The sequence below is a fragment of the Rattus norvegicus genome, chromosome 20 (assembly GCF_036323735.1).
Source record: "Rattus norvegicus strain BN/NHsdMcwi chromosome 20, GRCr8, whole genome shotgun sequence".
Taxonomy (NCBI): domain Eukaryota; kingdom Metazoa; phylum Chordata; class Mammalia; order Rodentia; family Muridae; genus Rattus; species Rattus norvegicus.
The window spans coordinates 12,972,565-12,989,798 of NC_086038.1; the positions used below are offsets into that span (position 1 = coordinate 12,972,565).

General features: G+C 52.2%; 1 protein-coding gene across 2 annotated transcripts in view; it reads left to right on the forward strand.

The window, feature by feature from the left end:
- Cabin1 (calcineurin binding protein 1) overlaps positions 1-17,234 on the forward strand; it is a 122,052-nt gene that overhangs the window by 79,815 nt on the left and 25,003 nt on the right. For both annotated transcript variants that reach the window (XM_039099130.2, NM_053575.2), the window contains exon 29: positions 3,738-3,851. In XM_039099130.2, coding sequence (XP_038955058.1) covers positions 3,738-3,851 — 114 coding nt within the window. The remainder of the gene's footprint in view (positions 1-3,737; positions 3,852-17,234) is intronic.

Here is a 17,234-nt window from a genome sequence, read left to right on the forward strand (position 1 = left end):
ATGATTATCACTTTTATAATGATTAAAAAGGTCAAAATTCGTTTTAAGTCTGCCAGGTCTAGGATTTGGCTGCATTCTTGTCTTGCAACCTCAGTCCTGGGAAGTTCTTGGTGGAAATAGAGCCGGGATTCTCAGCCTGTGGGTTGTGACCCCTTTGGGAGTCACACGTCAGATATTTGCCTTACAATTCATAACAAAGGAGCAAAATTATGGTTATGAAGTAGCAGGGAATAATTTTATGGTTGGCAGTCACCGCGACATGAGGAACTGTATTAAAGGGTCACAGCGTTAGGAAGGTTGCGCTCCACTGATCTAGAGGGAGAGATCCTTTATTACTGGGTGACTCCAGACAGATGTGCCCTAGCTTCGTGACTGTCCCTACCTCCAGCATCCCTCACCAGCTGGAGGCCGCCATTCCAGCTCTGGCGCCTCCCCTACCCATGGAGCCTGGTCCTTCAAGGACTCCGCTAGTGGTCCGATGCCGAGGAGGCCGAGCAGGTTTACCTCAGGCTGCAGAGGGCGTTCTCCAGTGAGATCTCTACCAGCTGACTTTATCGTGTGTCCTGTAACTCATGAGTTACTTCTAAGCCAACACCTAAGGTACAGTCAGGTGAGGGTTGAGCCCAGCTGAGGGTCATCGCTGCCCTCCTGGGAACTGTCACACAGGCTGACGGCAGGACACTATGTACAGTTCAAGTGTGACTTCCACAGCTCTGCCGCCTCTCTTTACCTATAGGCTAATATCATGGGCATTGGCCTCTATGAGCCAGACTTTTTCTGTGGGACCAGTGAAAGAGACAGAGACACGGGACATCATCTAGGTCGTCCACACAGCAGTGGTGTGTGGTGTCTGAGGCCAGGGCTCCCTTACAGCCTTGGCCATCTGAGCCCTGCAGGTGACTCTGCTTCCTTCTCCAGTCATCAAGGACTACTGAGCTCCCACTGTGTGTGCAGGTTAGAAGGTACAGGTAGGGGTGTAGGCTGCCCACCCCTCCTGTGCAAGAGGGGGAGTCTAAGAGTTCTGGTAACGGAGGCAGCCAGCCTGCTGTGTATAGTATTGGAGTGATAGGAGTTTGGAACGAGCTAGCAGACAAACTCGGCAGTTGAGGTCAGTCCACGAGTATAAGACTGTCTGACTTGACTAGCACTGGTCTTGGGAGTAGCTGAGGCAGCCACCTCAGCTCCTTCTTATTTCAGACTGTACCAGAGCCTCCCAGTTCTTTGTTCTGGGCACGTGAGGAGCCTCCCTCCCTCGTTTCTGTTTCTTCTGCCTTTGCATCTCAGACTGTTGAGTTGACTGAGGCCCAGTGCCCTCCGTTTTCTGAAAGCCCAGAACCCACTTACCTGCCTTTCGTTCTTCTCACAGACAGCTGCCTCTTCCTGGGTCTGGGAGCTTGGGCAAGCTTGCAAACTTCCTTGGCCTCGGTTTTCTTGGTGTCAAGTGGGAATTCTGTACCTCAGGAGGAGTTAGGATGCTGCACTCACCCTACTGACATTACCACCCACTCTCACCTTGAGAGTACCACACTAGAACTGCAGGAAAGAAAGAGGCCCAACAAGAGTCCACCAGTCTCCAGCCCTTGTCCCACACACTGGGGTGGCACCAGCCAAATCCCCTGACAGCCCTTTGCGCTCCCATCTGGGCCTCAGGTGTAGATTAGCCGAGAGCTCCCAGGAGCCTCTGCACATTTTGTGCTTAGCCATCAGTCTGAGTTCATGCCTGTCTTTGGCAACCTCAACAACTGGAGAATGTGCTTTCCACCGAGCACGGAGCCCAGTCCAAGTTAGGTTTGGCAGCCAGTGTTTTTTGCATTCTTTGCGGGCATTGGGAAATGTCTCTTGCTGCCCCTTTATGAGTCAGGAAGGAGTGTGGATCCTCATCTGACAGCCACAGGCAAGCAGCCCTAGCAAGGCAGCCACCTCCTCCCCTCCCTGTCCCAGCACTGCTCTCTTCCATCCCCAGCCACAAGTATGTCTTCTTCTCACCTTGGTCTTCCTAAGGAGATGGTGGCTGCTGTGAAGACACTTCCTGAGCCGCGGTCTGTGTCCTTCCCACCCCAGACTGTCACTACTTCCTCAGGCCATCAGGACCCTGCCAACAAGTCCCTCAACGTCACGGTGCTGTGGTAACCTTTTCCAAGCCTGTGCAGCACAGAGCTGTCCACGTCCTGGATCCCCTGGGGTTAACTCACCTCAGGGGGAGTCTCCACAGGCTGTGTACAGAGTGCTTCTCTGCTTCCCAGGGGGTCAAGCTGGGCTCCTGCCATAGATAGTTCATCCCCAGGCCTAGAACAATCAGTCTGCTGCAAGCCATAGCCCAGGCTTCACCCACTTCACTGACCTCAAACTAGCTCACAGGTCTCCTTTGTGCCCAGCTCCTGTAAGTCAGGTAGAGTACAGGAGAATAGAATTACAGGTGGTGGGGTGGGGGCAGGGGTAGTGGTGGATATGGTTCAGGATTAGAATGCCAGCCTTTATGACCATGGTCCTGGGTTTGACTCCCAGCCCTGCAAAAATACATTACTGATTAAAAAAATAAAAAAAATAAAAAGAGGCAGGAATGGTAACCCATGCTTGTAATAACAGGGCCTGCTTGGCCGGTATCAGCAAGAGGACCAAGAGTTTAAGCCAGCCTGGATAGCTTAATGAGCATCTCAAAGTTAGGGCAGGAGGGGAAAGGGTCTGAGCTATAGCTCTTGTAGAGAAAGGGCTGGGCTACACCTCAGGGGTAGAGAAAGGGCAGGGGTAGAGAAAGGGCTGGGCTACACCTTAGGGGTAGAGTGCTTACCTGCTGTGTGTAAGCCCTGTGTTCAATCCCCAGTACTGCCCAGAAACAAAATTCCCCTGAGACTCCACAAGTGCTTTCCTGTCCTGTGCTCCATATCGTTCTCTGTGAATGTCTAACTGTGACTAGTTGGACCAGGCGTAGGGACTAACCATCCAGCCTAAGCATTGCCCTGAGAAGAACCTGACTGAGCTGTCACTAGGACCCAGCTTCATGACTGAGCATTGCTGTGTGTGCCTCGAGCTTCATTCCTAGGCTCCTGTATCCCCTGACAGTTTTGATGGGCGAGCTAGGCTGCTGTTGGGGTTTATTCTTTCCCTTTAAACGTGCTGGGCCTGTCCTGCCTCTGTTAAGCAGAGGTAATGGCAGTGGGGGCCCTGGGGAATGGGGGACAGTATGAGCTATGCAAGGGAAGGAAGGGTGAAGGAGCCACGGGCCTGAAGGCACCTTCACCTACCTCTACCTTTCAGGAGGCTGCAACAGGTAGCAACAAGACCATTGCCAAGAGAGCATGGGCCCAAGCACTGTGACTGAAGCCCAGGCCACTGAGGCCGCTCTACCACAGTGTATAGTAAGAAGGATTCCTGGTAAATGAGTATGGTTTGCATTCAGGGCTAATAGGGGTTTCCAGGAAATGTGGGCACTGAGTCTACATGGCACATTTTCAGGGTTGGGCAAGGTGAGGGGTCTCTATGCCCACTGCCTTATGTAATCTGATGCCCCATCCCTAAGTCAGCTGTGATCAACAACAACAAGAAAAATCACTTGCAAAGCGCAGTACTCAGAGCTCTCGTCCAGAGCCTGCCTCCTGGAGCAGTAGGATCAATGTCTGCAGGGCTACTGTTCATCACAATTTTTGCCAGTGCAGCCATGAAGAAGGGACCACCTGCCTTCCCATGGGCACCCTGCGCAGCCCACACACTCACTTCCAACCTACTTCTTGTTTCCCCAGAACCTCCAGTGGGCCCGTGATGTGTTGCTAGGCAGCAGTATCCCATGGCAACAACTGCAGCACATGCCGGCACAGGGGCTCTTCTGCGAGAGGAACAAGACCAATTTCTTCAACGTGAGTACTTGCCTTGTTGATTTCTGAGGCTGCTGGCTGCCACTGCGTCTCACTAGAGACGCACCCTGGTCAGGTGTTTGCATCACCCTCAGAGGGCAGACGGGCATACTGACAAGAATTCAAAACCGATAAGGGGCTGTGACTACTGAGTGACTAATAGCAAGTCAGTACTTCCTGTGGCACTGGGGAGAGGCATGGCTGAGCGCTGTGTGTCCTCTAGAGCCCTGGGTGTTCAGGGCCCATATGGGCAACCAGAGGGCTTCAGGCTTTGAACTCTGGAACAGGCCCATCTCCTCAGATGATCTTGTGCACCAAGAAGCTTCTCACTAAGGCTAACTCTCCTGCTTGAAAACTAAGTTTTTCCAAGGCTGGGTCTTCAGAGCCTTCCACCTATCCTTGCCATTCGGTGTGAGGGGAGAGAGCCTTCATGGTTGAGACATCATCCACCTTCAAGGGCTGCTCTTGTCTGCCTCCTAAAAGCATTTGCCTTCCTCAGCAGCTGCCAGCTCTCCCTTTCCACATGTGTTCGTTCTGCCCTACCCAGGGACAGTGGGCCATCTCTCCTCTCCACCTCAGTCTAGTTCTTCTCTGTCTGTCGCACCCCTGAACCTGGCTGGCTCCCACCTGGGTGGCCTTGGCATGTCACATGACCCTCCTAGCTTTGGTTTCCTTTTTATTTACCCTGATTTCTTGCTACTCCAAGAGAAATGTAAGGACAGGGTTTGCCTACAAAGATACTGACTGGCAGGAGGATCGTGGCAGAGCCATCTCTTTAAGGTGCAAACCTGCCGGGGCCCTCACTGAGAGCTAGCCAAGTGTATGAGGGCCAGTCCCATGGCTCATCCTTTCTCCCAGGCTGTAAGTTTGGGGTGTGTACCCCAACTAAAATTCCTGCCTGGGCACTGGAGTCTAGGACACTGTACATACTTGGAGCTCTGTATTGTTTATAGGTAGGTAGTAGGTGTCACTGGAAGTCAGGCTACATGGGACTAACTGTGAAGAGGGAGCCCACATAGCCCATACTGCTCCACACCAGGGTGCTTCTCTGCTCTGTGTATGTCCTTCCAGAAGACTTTCATAAGCCAGTGTGCCTGCTGTACACAGGAATAGAAGCACATACAGCCCTACAGTGCCGCCCTGAGGTTTGCTCTCTAGTGCTAATCTGTTTTCTCCCCAGTAGCATCTCTGTATTATAGAGCGTTCTTCCTATTTACCATTCACTGTGGTAATGATGACGACAACCAGGGCCTTGCCTAGGCACACTTACACACTCCGAGCTCTGCCCACACCCCACACTTACACACTCTGAGCTCTGCCCACACCCCCACACTTACACACTCTGAGCTCTGCCCACACCCCACACTTACACACTCTGAGCTCTGCCCACACCCCACACTTACACACTCTGAGCTCTGCCCACACCCCACACTTACGCACTCTGAGCTCTGCCCACACCCCACACTTACGCACTCTGAGCTCTGCCCACACCACACACTTACACACTCCGAGCTCTGCCCACACCCCACACTTACACACTCCAAGCTCTGCCCACACCCCACACTTACACACTCCAAGCTCTGCCCACACCCCACACTTACACACTCTGAGCTCTGCCCACACCCCACACTTACACACTCTGAGCTCTGCCCACACCCACACCTTTACACACTCCGAGCTCTGCCCACACCCCACACCTTTACACACTCTGAGATCTGCCCACACCCCACACTTACACACTCTGAGATCTGCCCACACCCCACACTTACACACTCTGAGCTCTGCCCACACCCCACACTTACACACTCTGAGCTCTGCCCACACCCCACACTTTCACACTCTGAGCTCTGCCCACACCCACACCTTTACACACTCTGAGCTCTGCCCACACCCCACACTTACACACTCCAAGCTCTGCCCACACCCCACACTTACACACTCCAAGCTCTGCCCACACCCACACCTTTACACACTCTGAGCTCTGCCCACACCCACACTTTTACACACTCTGAGCTCTGCCCACACCCCACACTTACACACTCCGAGCTCTGCCCACACCCCACACTTACACACTCTGAGCTCTGCCCACACCCCACACTTACACACTCTGAGCTCTGCCCACACCCACCCTTACACACTCTGAGCTCTGTGCCCACACCCACACCTTTACACACTCTGAGATCTGCCCACATCCCACACTTACACACTCTGAGATCTGCCCACACCCCACACTTACACACTCTGAGCTCTGCCCACACCCCACACTTACACACTCTGAGCTCTGCCCACACCCACACTTTTACACACTCTGAAATCTGCCCACACCCCACACTTACACACTCTGAGCTCTGCCCACACCCCACACTTACACACTCTGAGCTCTGCCCACACCCACACCTTTACACACTCTGAGCTCTGCCCACACCCCACACTTACACATTCTGAGCTCTGCCCACACCCCACACTTACACACTCTGAGCTCTGCCCTCACCCACACCTTTACACACTCTGAGATCTGCCCACACCCACACCTTTACACACTCTGAGATCTGCCCACACCCCACACTTACACACTCTGAGATCTGCCCACACTCACACCTTTACACACTCTGAGCTCTGCCTACACCCACACCTTTACACACTCTGAGATCTGCCCACACCCACACCTTTACACACATGCTTTTTTTCTCAAGACTTCATCAGTTCATCAATGTTGTTAACATTTTGGACCTTTTAGTTTTAAAGTATTTGTGGGTGTGTGGGGACACGTGTGGGTGGGGACACGTGTGGGGACATGTGCCATAGCTGTGACTGTGAGTCAGGACAGACTGTGGAGCCAGTTCTTTGTTTCTGCCATTGTGTTGGGTCCTAGGAACCAAGCTCAGGTTTGCTAGGCTTACACAGCCAGTGCTGTCTTCGTAGCCATCCTAATGGTTCTAAGTTTGGGGTGCAGGTTGGGGAGCAGGGTTGATACATATTTAGTCTGGCCTCAAACTCATGATTCTCTCACTTCAGCTTCCTGAGTGAATGTGTGCATTTTAGTACAGGGAGTGGGATTGGGGGACCCTCTCCCCGCCTCATTCCCTGTGAGTGGGATTCTTTATTTGTCCAGGTTGTTTTCTCTGTAGTGCTGGGCATTGAACCTCGGACCTCACACATCCTCACTGACCACCCATCTTTGTCTCTGGTCTGACAGTTTTAACTTTTAATAGTTTCTGTTCAATGTTCATTGTTCTACTGGACTACCAGTTCTTCTGTATTGATCTAGAAGAACACTGTAATATTAATTAGTAGGCCCTTTTACAAACCTATTTTTCTGCAGTTGAGTTAGAAGCAAGCAAGGTATGTAGTGTTTTGAGCTCTCTGGTTACTCATTCATAAAGTGGAGCTCTGTTACCTGACTTGAAAGTAAGTAGGATCCCAGGCGTGATGCGTGCCAGTGACCCGCACTTGGAAGACTGACGCATTCGCATTGCCTGCGCTGGGGCTACGTAGGGATACTTTGTCTCAAACCGTGTCCTTGGCTGGCATCTCGCAGTGCCAAACCTCAGCTGCTTTCCATGACTCCTTAACCCTGCAGGTCTCATGCTACAAAAGCCAGTATCATTCGGTTCAGCTGGCTGTAAACTGCAGCTTCTGACCTTGAGGGGTATTTCCCAGAAGATGTCGCCTCAGTGATTCTGGTCTCTTTTTAATCACTCTTCAGCCCCAGCTAACCAGCCTTGGTTTTCTCAGTAAAGCAAAAGAGAGAACCAGTTCCTGAAAATTGTGCCCTGACCTCCACATGTGCTTTAGAGCATGTGCACACCTATACACACGCACACATGCACACACACGCGCACACTCTCGTGTACCTACTCCCACAATATTTTTAATAGGGAGAGGGAGTCTCTTCCACGAGGCTGAGGCGGGAACAGATTGGAGCTCCTGGGTTGGAGCTTCTGCAGCAGGAGGCCAATGCCTAGCTGAAGCCCCTTGTTGCCCTGCCCTTTTATATCCAGAAGAACACTCTAGTCTGTCTAAGTAGAGGTGGCACAGGGGCTGTCTTTGCCTGGAAAGGGGTTCTGGAAAGCACATGCCAGATCAGGTAATAGTGGTGCTCGGTGCTTGCCCATACCACAGGAGCTAGGGTGTTAGTTTTGGGTGCCCAGATGCTCCCTGCACTTTCTGTACAAGCATGTTCACCTCTGGGCGGGCGAGCGGGCAGGCAGGCAGGCCTTGCGTGGGCTGAAACCAAGCTGTTCTGTCCAGGGCGAGCATCCCTCCCTATCTTGTAGCTCATTCTGAAGTGTTCCCATAGTAACAGAGGCAGGGATGGTTCTTTCATCATCCCCAAAAATGTTTGCTTATTTTAGCAGACTGGGTTTTTCCCCACTGTTTTAACCCAGTTTCTAGCCTATCTGAAAGAAGCAAAGGGTACTGCAGGTGGGCAGCAGACATGTTCCCGCCCAAGGCAATGAGAAAAAAACTTAGATTTCGGGTACACGTAAGCTCAACTCCTGGCCATTCTACCCTGTGGCTTCACACAGGCCCCAGGCGTCCCTGGAACAGGATGACCCCACAGGTACATTCGTGAGTGTCCCCAACAGTTAGAACTTTACACGCAGGACAAGAGTGAAGTGGGGACAGTGGACACTCTGACTCCCACGTGCCTGAGGTCTTCTAGCAGCTTAAGGCCCACTTTGGCTCCAGAAGACCAGACTAAAACATACTTGTAACTGGCCCGTGCACACCAGTTCCTTGCTGTGTGGCCTGGACTGAGAGTTGCCACCCATAGCCGCAGCTCTTGCTCTCTCTCCTGGCTGCAGCTACCCCATGCTCCACTGTGTGGCGTAAGCTGTCGCAGAGGCACGCTGTGTACCATTGTACATCACGCAGCTTTGCACCCTAACCTGTGCACCTGTGCAAGCATCTCCAGGACAAGTGCCTGGAGGCCCGGGAGCGATCCCTTTACATCTGATACTTTCCTGTACTGCCAAATGGCCCAGCACTGGGTCAGATTCTTTCCCACAGAATTACTTGCCCTTCCCAGCTGTCATAGATGGGCCCATCTATAGGGTGTGGTGACAAACATATTGTTTCCATCTGCTTGTAGGCGACTGGGGAAGCTGAGCCCCTTCCCACACCCAAGGCTAGTTCCTTTTATCTGCTGAGGCTCTGGGCTCACTCACTCACTCCTCCTAGCCGGCCACCATAGAGGCCCAGGTGGGTCTTTTGTCCTGAGGCTTAAGCCAATGGAAGGGATGGGCATTGTGAGCCGGCTTTGTTTCGATAGTGTCAGTGTTGTGTGTTTTCCCTAACCTTAGTGCCTAGTGCCTCAAAGGCCCTGCTGTGGTTGAGAGGGAAAAAAGGGCCTCTCTAAGAACCCCGCCTGACCATTCTTGGCAGGGATCACTTGTACCTGGTCTACTCAGACTTCCACCAGATGGTCTGTGGCCTTGGGGAGCCCTCTTCCCCATCCATAGAATAGGTGCCACTCTTCAGGCAGTGCTCTCCTTCCACAGAGCTGCTCACTGGGTAGATGGCAGCAGAGCCAGGCAGGGAACAGTCTGGAGCCCAGCAAACCTAAAAGAACATTACTGTCACACTCCTAGAGTACGGTTGCATCTCCCCCTGGCTCACTGCCTAGTGACTACGTGTGATCTCAGCGGTCCCCTGTCTTTGAGAATTCCTTGAGATGAGTAGCTGGGGAGTAGCCCGAGACCCAGGTGCCCAGGAGTCCAGCTGTGCCCGGCTGCATTTCCTGTTGATAGCTCCAGGTCCAGTGTTGCCATGTATACTCATTGCTCCTTGGCTTTCAAAGAGGCATCATCTTTGCTGAGGCTAAGCATAACCCTTATTCGCAACAGCAGACTCAGGGCCAGGCTGGTTTGGGTAGCCAACAGTGAAGCCCAATGTAAAGAAGCCCTGAAAGCTTCAGCAGTGAGATTCCTTTACCGTGTATACTGCTCAGAGCCAGGGAAGGTCAGGACAGGCAGGGACTCCCTGGTGTGTAATAGCTGAGAGCTTCCTCCGGACAGTCCCACAGTATCCTCTTCCCTCCAGAAACAACTGTAACTGTTACTCACACTCTGCTAGTTACTATGCCCCCACTTCAAGAAGCACGTCGACCTGCTGTAAACATGCCATGTGCCAGATCCCAAGCCTGCCACCTAGTCAGCCAGGGTTCAGATCACTAGACAATCTACACGTTTCCAGGGATGCCGATAGGCAATGTGGCTTGGCCCAGGTCCCACGGCCGGTCTGTGTAGAAGGGGGGCTCTGAGCCTTGGTTTATCCAACACTATCCCATGGTTAGAGAGATTGGTAGCCTCACCCAAGTGAAGAGAGCCAGTGAGCTGCTTGTACCTTCACTGGGCTTGGCCCAGCTGCTTCGAGCAGGAATGCAGAAGGACATAGGCTATCTGACTGTAGGAAGTAAGGCTAGTCAGGGCCCGCAACTAGGCTAGCATTGAGTTGCTCTGAATCTGGCTTTGTCCCAAGGACCTGGCTGTTGAGCTGTGGCAGGGCTTTGTGGTAGCATTTCCATCTAGGCTCATCTAGGGCCAGCACTCCCAAGGCTAGGGAAGAAGAGGAGGAGGCTGCTCCAGACTGCTAGTTAGAGCCCAGACTGTAACTGTTACTCACACCCTACTAGTTATTGTGCTGGCTGGGCCTTAGTACAGGGTGGTGTCCCTGAGGGCACTTACCCTCTGTGGACCCGATACCCACTGCTAGGAAATGGTGGGCACCTGTAACGTGCTGCAGGCTGTGACAACAGGAGCCCCTTTCTCTCATCTGCCCACAGGGCTTATAGAAGCCTGGCTTCTCCTGTGGAAGATAGAGCTCAGGACCTTAGTTTTGGTTTGCCACAGGCCACTCCCCAGTTGGCCTAGCTGCACTGGAAGCCACCAAAGCAGTGCTTCCTCGATAGAAGGTGAGGTGGAACACACTGGACCCGGGCACCACTTGCCACTCCTCGGGCCTTTGCTTTCAACAGCCCATGGAGTCTCCACAGCCCCTTGTCACAGACAGGGAGGGCGTATTCATACCCAAATCTGGGATTTAGATTTTCTATAGAAGTCAGTGGATGGTTCCAGACACAGACTGATAGGATAAGGGGCAGGGAAATAAAGAGAGAGAGAGAATACAGGAAGGCAAAAGAGTGGGCTCTAGGGCACAGCAGGCTTGCTCCAGAGGACAGATGTCAGGACCCCACTGAGGAGGCAAAAGCAGTCCTCAGGGAAGATGGCCGTGGGAGTCCATGACTAGGAGAATGCTGTCTGTTACACCAACCCAGAGTTACCTCATCCGAAACAAGAATCTCTGGTTCTCAAAAGACATTGTCTGACATTGGTTGTGGCTTCTTCTCCTCCCCGTGACAGCTTGTCACTGAAGACAGTCGGCATAATCTCTGGCTGGTGAGAAAACCCACTGGCGGGCTTCTCTATTCCTCACCCCTTTCCCGGCGGCTGTCACTCCTACAGGTCACTTAGCCTGATTCAGCTGCTGCTTCATCATGAGCTGGGCCCAAGGTGTATAGCAGGAACTTCACTGCCATCGGGGCAGAAGAGCAGCCAGTCACATCACAGTGGGAATCTGAGGAGAGCAGGGAACATTTCGATTGAGGAAATGTGAGTTTCTTGGCTGTAGTTGGGATTGCTGCAATCCTGCTATTTTTAGCATTGCCGAGATGATCCATGGGCCAATTGCTCAAGCAGAGTAAACAAAAGGAACACTTGAAGTTCTCCAGGGAGAAGAGGTCCTGTTCTTGAGAATCTTAAAGGGTTATCCTGGACCCAGAGCCTGTACCAACCTCCCTGTCCTTCTCATACCCGGGGCTGCTGACTGGGTTAGCCCAGGGTCAGGCTGGACCTCTTCTTGGGCACCAAGTGAAGAGGAGCTGTGAGTCTCCTAGCCTGCAAGGGGAAGCACACTGTGGGGAAGCCGGGATTAGACAGTGGCAGGGCCATTACACAGAGCGCTCAGGCCCAGGTTGTGAGGTTACGTCTTGTCAAGCCAGGCTGCTGCAGTCATGGATCTAATTTAAGGCAACAGAAATCAAGTGTAAGCAGCTTCGAGGATGTCTTCCTATGCGTTCTTTTCTGACCACCAGAGGCAGTTGCTGCCTAGAGGTACTGAGTATTGCGCCAAGGCCAGAATGCATGGGCAGAAGAGGGGGTGAACTGTCAGTTCATGTCCTGGGTCTCGGGGCAGGCCTGAGAGAGGATGCAAAGTCCCTGCAGACGCTGCAGCATTGTCTAAGGTCCTACAGCCAGTGAGCAGAGGGGCAAGGGGTCAAGCCCAGGGCTGCTCCTGTGGGCTAGCCTCCATGCCAGTTTCTGTTCAGCTGCTCAGGACCACTGCTGTCTTCTCCCGAGATGGGTACGTCCAGTCAGCTCGGTCCAGATCCCCTCCGCTCCCCAACACTCCGCTGGGAATGAGTGTTCAGTCAAGAGCATACTGGTTGACATTTTCCCAGAGAACATTCCAGCACAGACTTCCTTTCCTGCTGTAGATGATTTTCCAAAGACTTGTTCTTTGAGTAATTGGCCCTGCCATGTCTCTCTGCCTGTGCATGATGGTGTCCACTTAGGCTGTACCATCAGGACATTGGCTTAAGCCCCAATGTGCTGGGCAGCAGTGGGCCAGCCAAGGGCAGTAGCAGGAGAGATCTACTTCTAGGTGTGTCCATAGCTCCTGAGCAAAGCTCTCAAACTGGAGTAGAGCAAGGCAGAGTCGATGGCCTCGGCAAGAAAAGAAACTTGGAGAGCTCCACGGTTGTTGAGAAGCAGGAACTGGGAACTCAGGTTCTGCAGAAAAGAAGGGGAAGTCACTTTAAGAATTTGCCCTTTCGAGAGTAAAAGATGTGTCGGTGCTAGCCTCTCTTATTCAGCCTCAGGGAATTGGGCATGCTGTGGCTTGCCGAGGGGACCGCAGTCCCACCTGTTGCTACTGTTCCCATGGAAGAGGATGTCCTACAGCGAGTTACAGGCTGCCACAGTGAGCTTGTGACCAATGCCCATGGCAGCGGAGAACCTAAGGTAGCCCTGAGCTCTTTCAGGGCTTCTCTCCTTTGCTGTGCTCCAGTTTCCAGCCAAGAGCCTGTGTTGGTGGCCTTACACATAACCAGATGGGCTGGAAAGGCAAGCACCTAAACCAAGTGGCCTCAGTGTGTGCACACTGGGAAGGACTCTGCTTGCCCCACTTCAGACTTGCTGTCTCCAGCCCCTTTGACCTCTGTTTTTCCATCTCCAAAGGTGGACCAATTGGATAAGGTCAGTGGTTTTCCATCTCCTTTTCCAAAAGAAACCTATTTCACATAGCCAATGAAAAACAGATGCGGTGGCCACTTCTCCAGCACAGCAGGAAGGGCCACGCTCCACCTGCTCAGCTGTGCCCTACCAGCGTCTCAGCAGAGCCCAAAGGGCTGTAAACTTCACATACACCATGCACCCAGCACTCACTGCCCAGAGTCCCTTCTGAGCTCAGGGCCAAGCCTCCTTCCTCGGGTGGTTTTAATCTCTCCCCTTTCTTTTCTCCCTCCCCTTCCTTTCCCAACCCTCACACCCACCTTTCCTATTTGGAAAGTTTGACTTTTAACACTATGGATTATCATGGTGACAGGTGCTTGGGGCCAAGAGCTGCCTGAGAGGGGTAGGCCAAAGACTCTCACACACACAGGTCTTAGTGGTGTATGTCTTACCCCCTCTGCTCTCAAGAGGACGCCCCTCTCCATACCTGGCTCCTTCCCACACTGGGGTCTGCGTAGCTGTGAGCAAGCCAGTTAGTGCCCGTGGGCTCAGTTTCTTCCTCTGCACGGTGGAGCACCATTACATCAGGGTGAGGGTAAAGCACACAGAGCAGGAAACTGCTGAGTAACAACGGCATTGTGTTCAGGAGGGCATGGTGGGGAAGGGACAGGGTGACAAGGATAACTGATAGTGGAATGAGTGAGAGAGGTTAGAACAGATCAGGAAAGTTTGCTTGATTCAAAGTGAGGGGGTGCACACGTGTGATTGAGCACATGTATGTATGTGTCAACATAGGTACTAAGTGCATGTGCCCCAGGAAGTCAAGGATAACTTGCAGGTCCCTTCTACCATATGGTTCCTGGGGATTGAACTCAAGTTAACTTGTCAGGCGTAGCAGCAATTGTCTCGACCAACTGTGCTATCTTATCAATCCAGAAACAGATTCTGACTGAGCCTGGAATACTAGTGCCTGCTTGTAATTTCAGTATCCGGGAGGTTGGGTCAAAGGATCATGAGTTTGAAGCCAGCCAGCAAGCTACTTAGCAAAACCCTGTTTAAAAAAGCAAAACAAAATGACAGCCCTTTTTTAAAGTGCTAAGTATAAACATCTTATATTGGTTCAACAAAGATGGGACCTCATGGACCTTTGATAGACCCAGTGTGTCACTGGCAAGGAACACTAGTCACTCTCTGAATAGGCACACCTAATCATTGTGACTCAGATCGAGGCTCTTGAAATTCTGAAGCAAATGAAGGCCAGTTCTGGGCTCCAGGAAAGACCAGCCGTTAGGGTTGGCATGGGGCTGAATTTCTGAAGTAGAATCTTCCTAGCCAGAGAGGATCTTCCACTGCAGGCCATGCTTCAGCAATAACAGGCAGTAACTGCCTTGGGCAACCAGTACAAAGTGCTTGGGTACCTTAGGAAGACAAGGTTGGCTTCCAGTGGCCATGAGTGAGGAGCCCTTTATAAAAGACAGGATTCCTGTGTGTGGTATGCAGTCTGAGCATGCTCCCCTCGGCACGGAGGCCACTGTTATATTCCTTACATTTGAGCCCATGCCTGTCCTTTTTTCTTTCTTTCTTTTTTAAAATCATTTTATTAATTTCACCCCTTCCCGATTACCCCTCCACAAACCCCCCATCCTACCCCCTCTCCCCTTTGCCTCTGTGAGGGTGCTCTCCCACCCACTCCCCTACTCCTGCCTGTCTCAGTGTTTCCACTGCTGTGAAGAGACTCCATGACCAAGGCAACTCTTATAAAGGACAACCCTTAATTGGGGCTGGCTCACAGGTTCAGAGGTTCAGTCCACTATCATCATGGCAGGAAGCACTGCAGCATCCAGGCAGGCATGGTGCTGGAGGAGCTGAGAGTTCTACATCTTGATCTGAAGGCTGCCAGTTTGATGTTTCCTTTCCACCCAGGTCAGAGTGTAAACATAGGATCTCCAAGCCCACCTCTACAGTGATGCACTTTCTCCAGCAAGGCCACACCTCTTAATAGTGCCACTTGGTGGGCCAAGCATATTCAGACCGCCACGGTGCCCAAGTGTGGCACTCGTGTGGTGGTGTGGGTCTTAGAGACGACTGTCCACCAGTCTGAATCCACCAGGTGATGAGGAGCACGTCTGGAAGTCTGAACTGAACTTGAACTTGAAAGAAGCATTTCATGGGGGAAACAAACAAAAGACCAAAGGAAAATAGTGTGGTGTGAGTCCCTCACATAGGAGGCACCAATAAAGAGAGCAGTAGACCACCACAGTGCTGGTTCAAGGTTAGACATAGGTCGTATTTTGCCATCAGAGGGCCTCTGCTCTGCATAGGGGGCCCCATTCCTGGTGGGTAGAAAACCTTATCGGGTTTTTTCATACCATGGGTGAGAGGCCCAGGGCTGTCAGAGAGGAGAACTAGGTCTAGGATCTGCATCTGGATTTATCAACATTCTGGTTTAGGGGATGACTCTGTGTATATGGAGCTCTATGGGGTGTTTCTTACATTTCCCAGGATGCAAAGGGTTCCTTTCTATGTCCGTCATGGAGTCGGAAGAAACAGTGGGTATAAGCCTTCTTGGCAGCTAGAATTCCCACGAAGGTGCCAGTTCTCTCTCAGCCCTATCTTGTGATCAAGCCTAAAGCCTAGCTGTTCCCATCTGTCTGTGTACCAGAGCACCAGATGTTTGTAGCTGCCTGACAGACCACCACATAAAGCCTGAGCTGCCATCTGATCTCAGAGACTGCCCTTCACTCTTGTTTCTTCATGACTCCCTCCCACAAACACCCCCTTAGGTCAGCTAGAATCCTCAAGCTATATAAAAGCCATTCCTCGGGGACCAGGGACCAGTAGATGTATAGATTATCCTGGTTTTTTGTTTGTTTTTCCAGTGTGCCTTCCAGAGAAAGCTTCCTAGGATCTGGTCTCCCCTCCTGAAATGAAATGGAAGCAGCTTAGTCCTCCAAAGAGAGGGTTATTGTAGTGGGCTCCTGTCCAGCCTGACGTGGGGACATGGAGGAGCCCATTGTAAGTGTAGGCTCTCAGGGACTCTAAGTAGTCCACATCCTGTTGAGAAAGGACAGCATTGTGGGAGTGAGGATCACTCGTAGGGCAGGAGAGGCAAGGGTAAAGCAAAATGGGCCCATCTGACCCGGATGCTGCCATTGTGGTCAGACCAGATAGTAGGCTAACCCCAGGTTCCTAGGCAGGGGGCTCACCCAGGCTACTGCAGGGGCTGCTGGTCTGCACTGCCTGGTTTATTCCTCTGACCTCCAGCAACCCTTCCTTTCTACGAAGATTACCCACTACGCAGCTGTGATGCCCTCTGCCACATGTGGCCTGCCACGGTAACTACACTTGCCCTCAGAGACACCAGCCATCTTCACTGCCTCTTTGTGGTCCTGTTGTGTAGAGAAATCTCCAGTGCCTACTACCCCCCCTAGTAGACCTGTCTGCCTCTTCCCCACTGCAACCATGTTCCTACCCCATCCTTGTCATTATCTTTATGTATTCTGGCTGAAGATGCCAGTGAAGCTAAGCTGACATGACCCATTCCATGGTTCATAGGAGCCCTGGGGACTGGCTCAGTTTCAATCTTTTCTCTCCTGAGGTAGAGGATTGTCTTTTCCATTTAAGAAACAAAAGTGCTGGTGGGAATAGTGGCCCTGTGCACAGGAGGTGCACGCACACACGCACGCACGCACACACACACACACACACACACACTCACACACACCAGGACACGCACACTTGAGTGGACTTGAGTAGCTGTCCACTGAGGTGCACGCGGTTCCAGTTCCAGGGATAGGAGTCTCTGAGCAGAGCCCTCACACAGCAGCCTGCAGAAGCTCCTGTCTTTTCAGGCTTCTTCACCTCTGTGCTCCCTCAGCAGTGTTGATAGTGATGTACAACACAGGATCAGCTTCTCAGGACCAGAAGTTCTAGCTCAAGAGACTTCATGCTTTGGGGGAACCTAGGGGCTCTACCTGGTGAAGGGAGGCCTACTTCACTTTGTCTGGACCTTGAAGAAAACTGGCTGCCACGTGTGTAGTAGGAAAGTTGCCAGATGCAGTGTTACACAGAGCCACTGCCCACAATAGTGAGGCAGGTGAGTGGTCACAAGGTTGGAAGTCAGGACTCTTACGGGGCATTCTTGTTCCAGTCC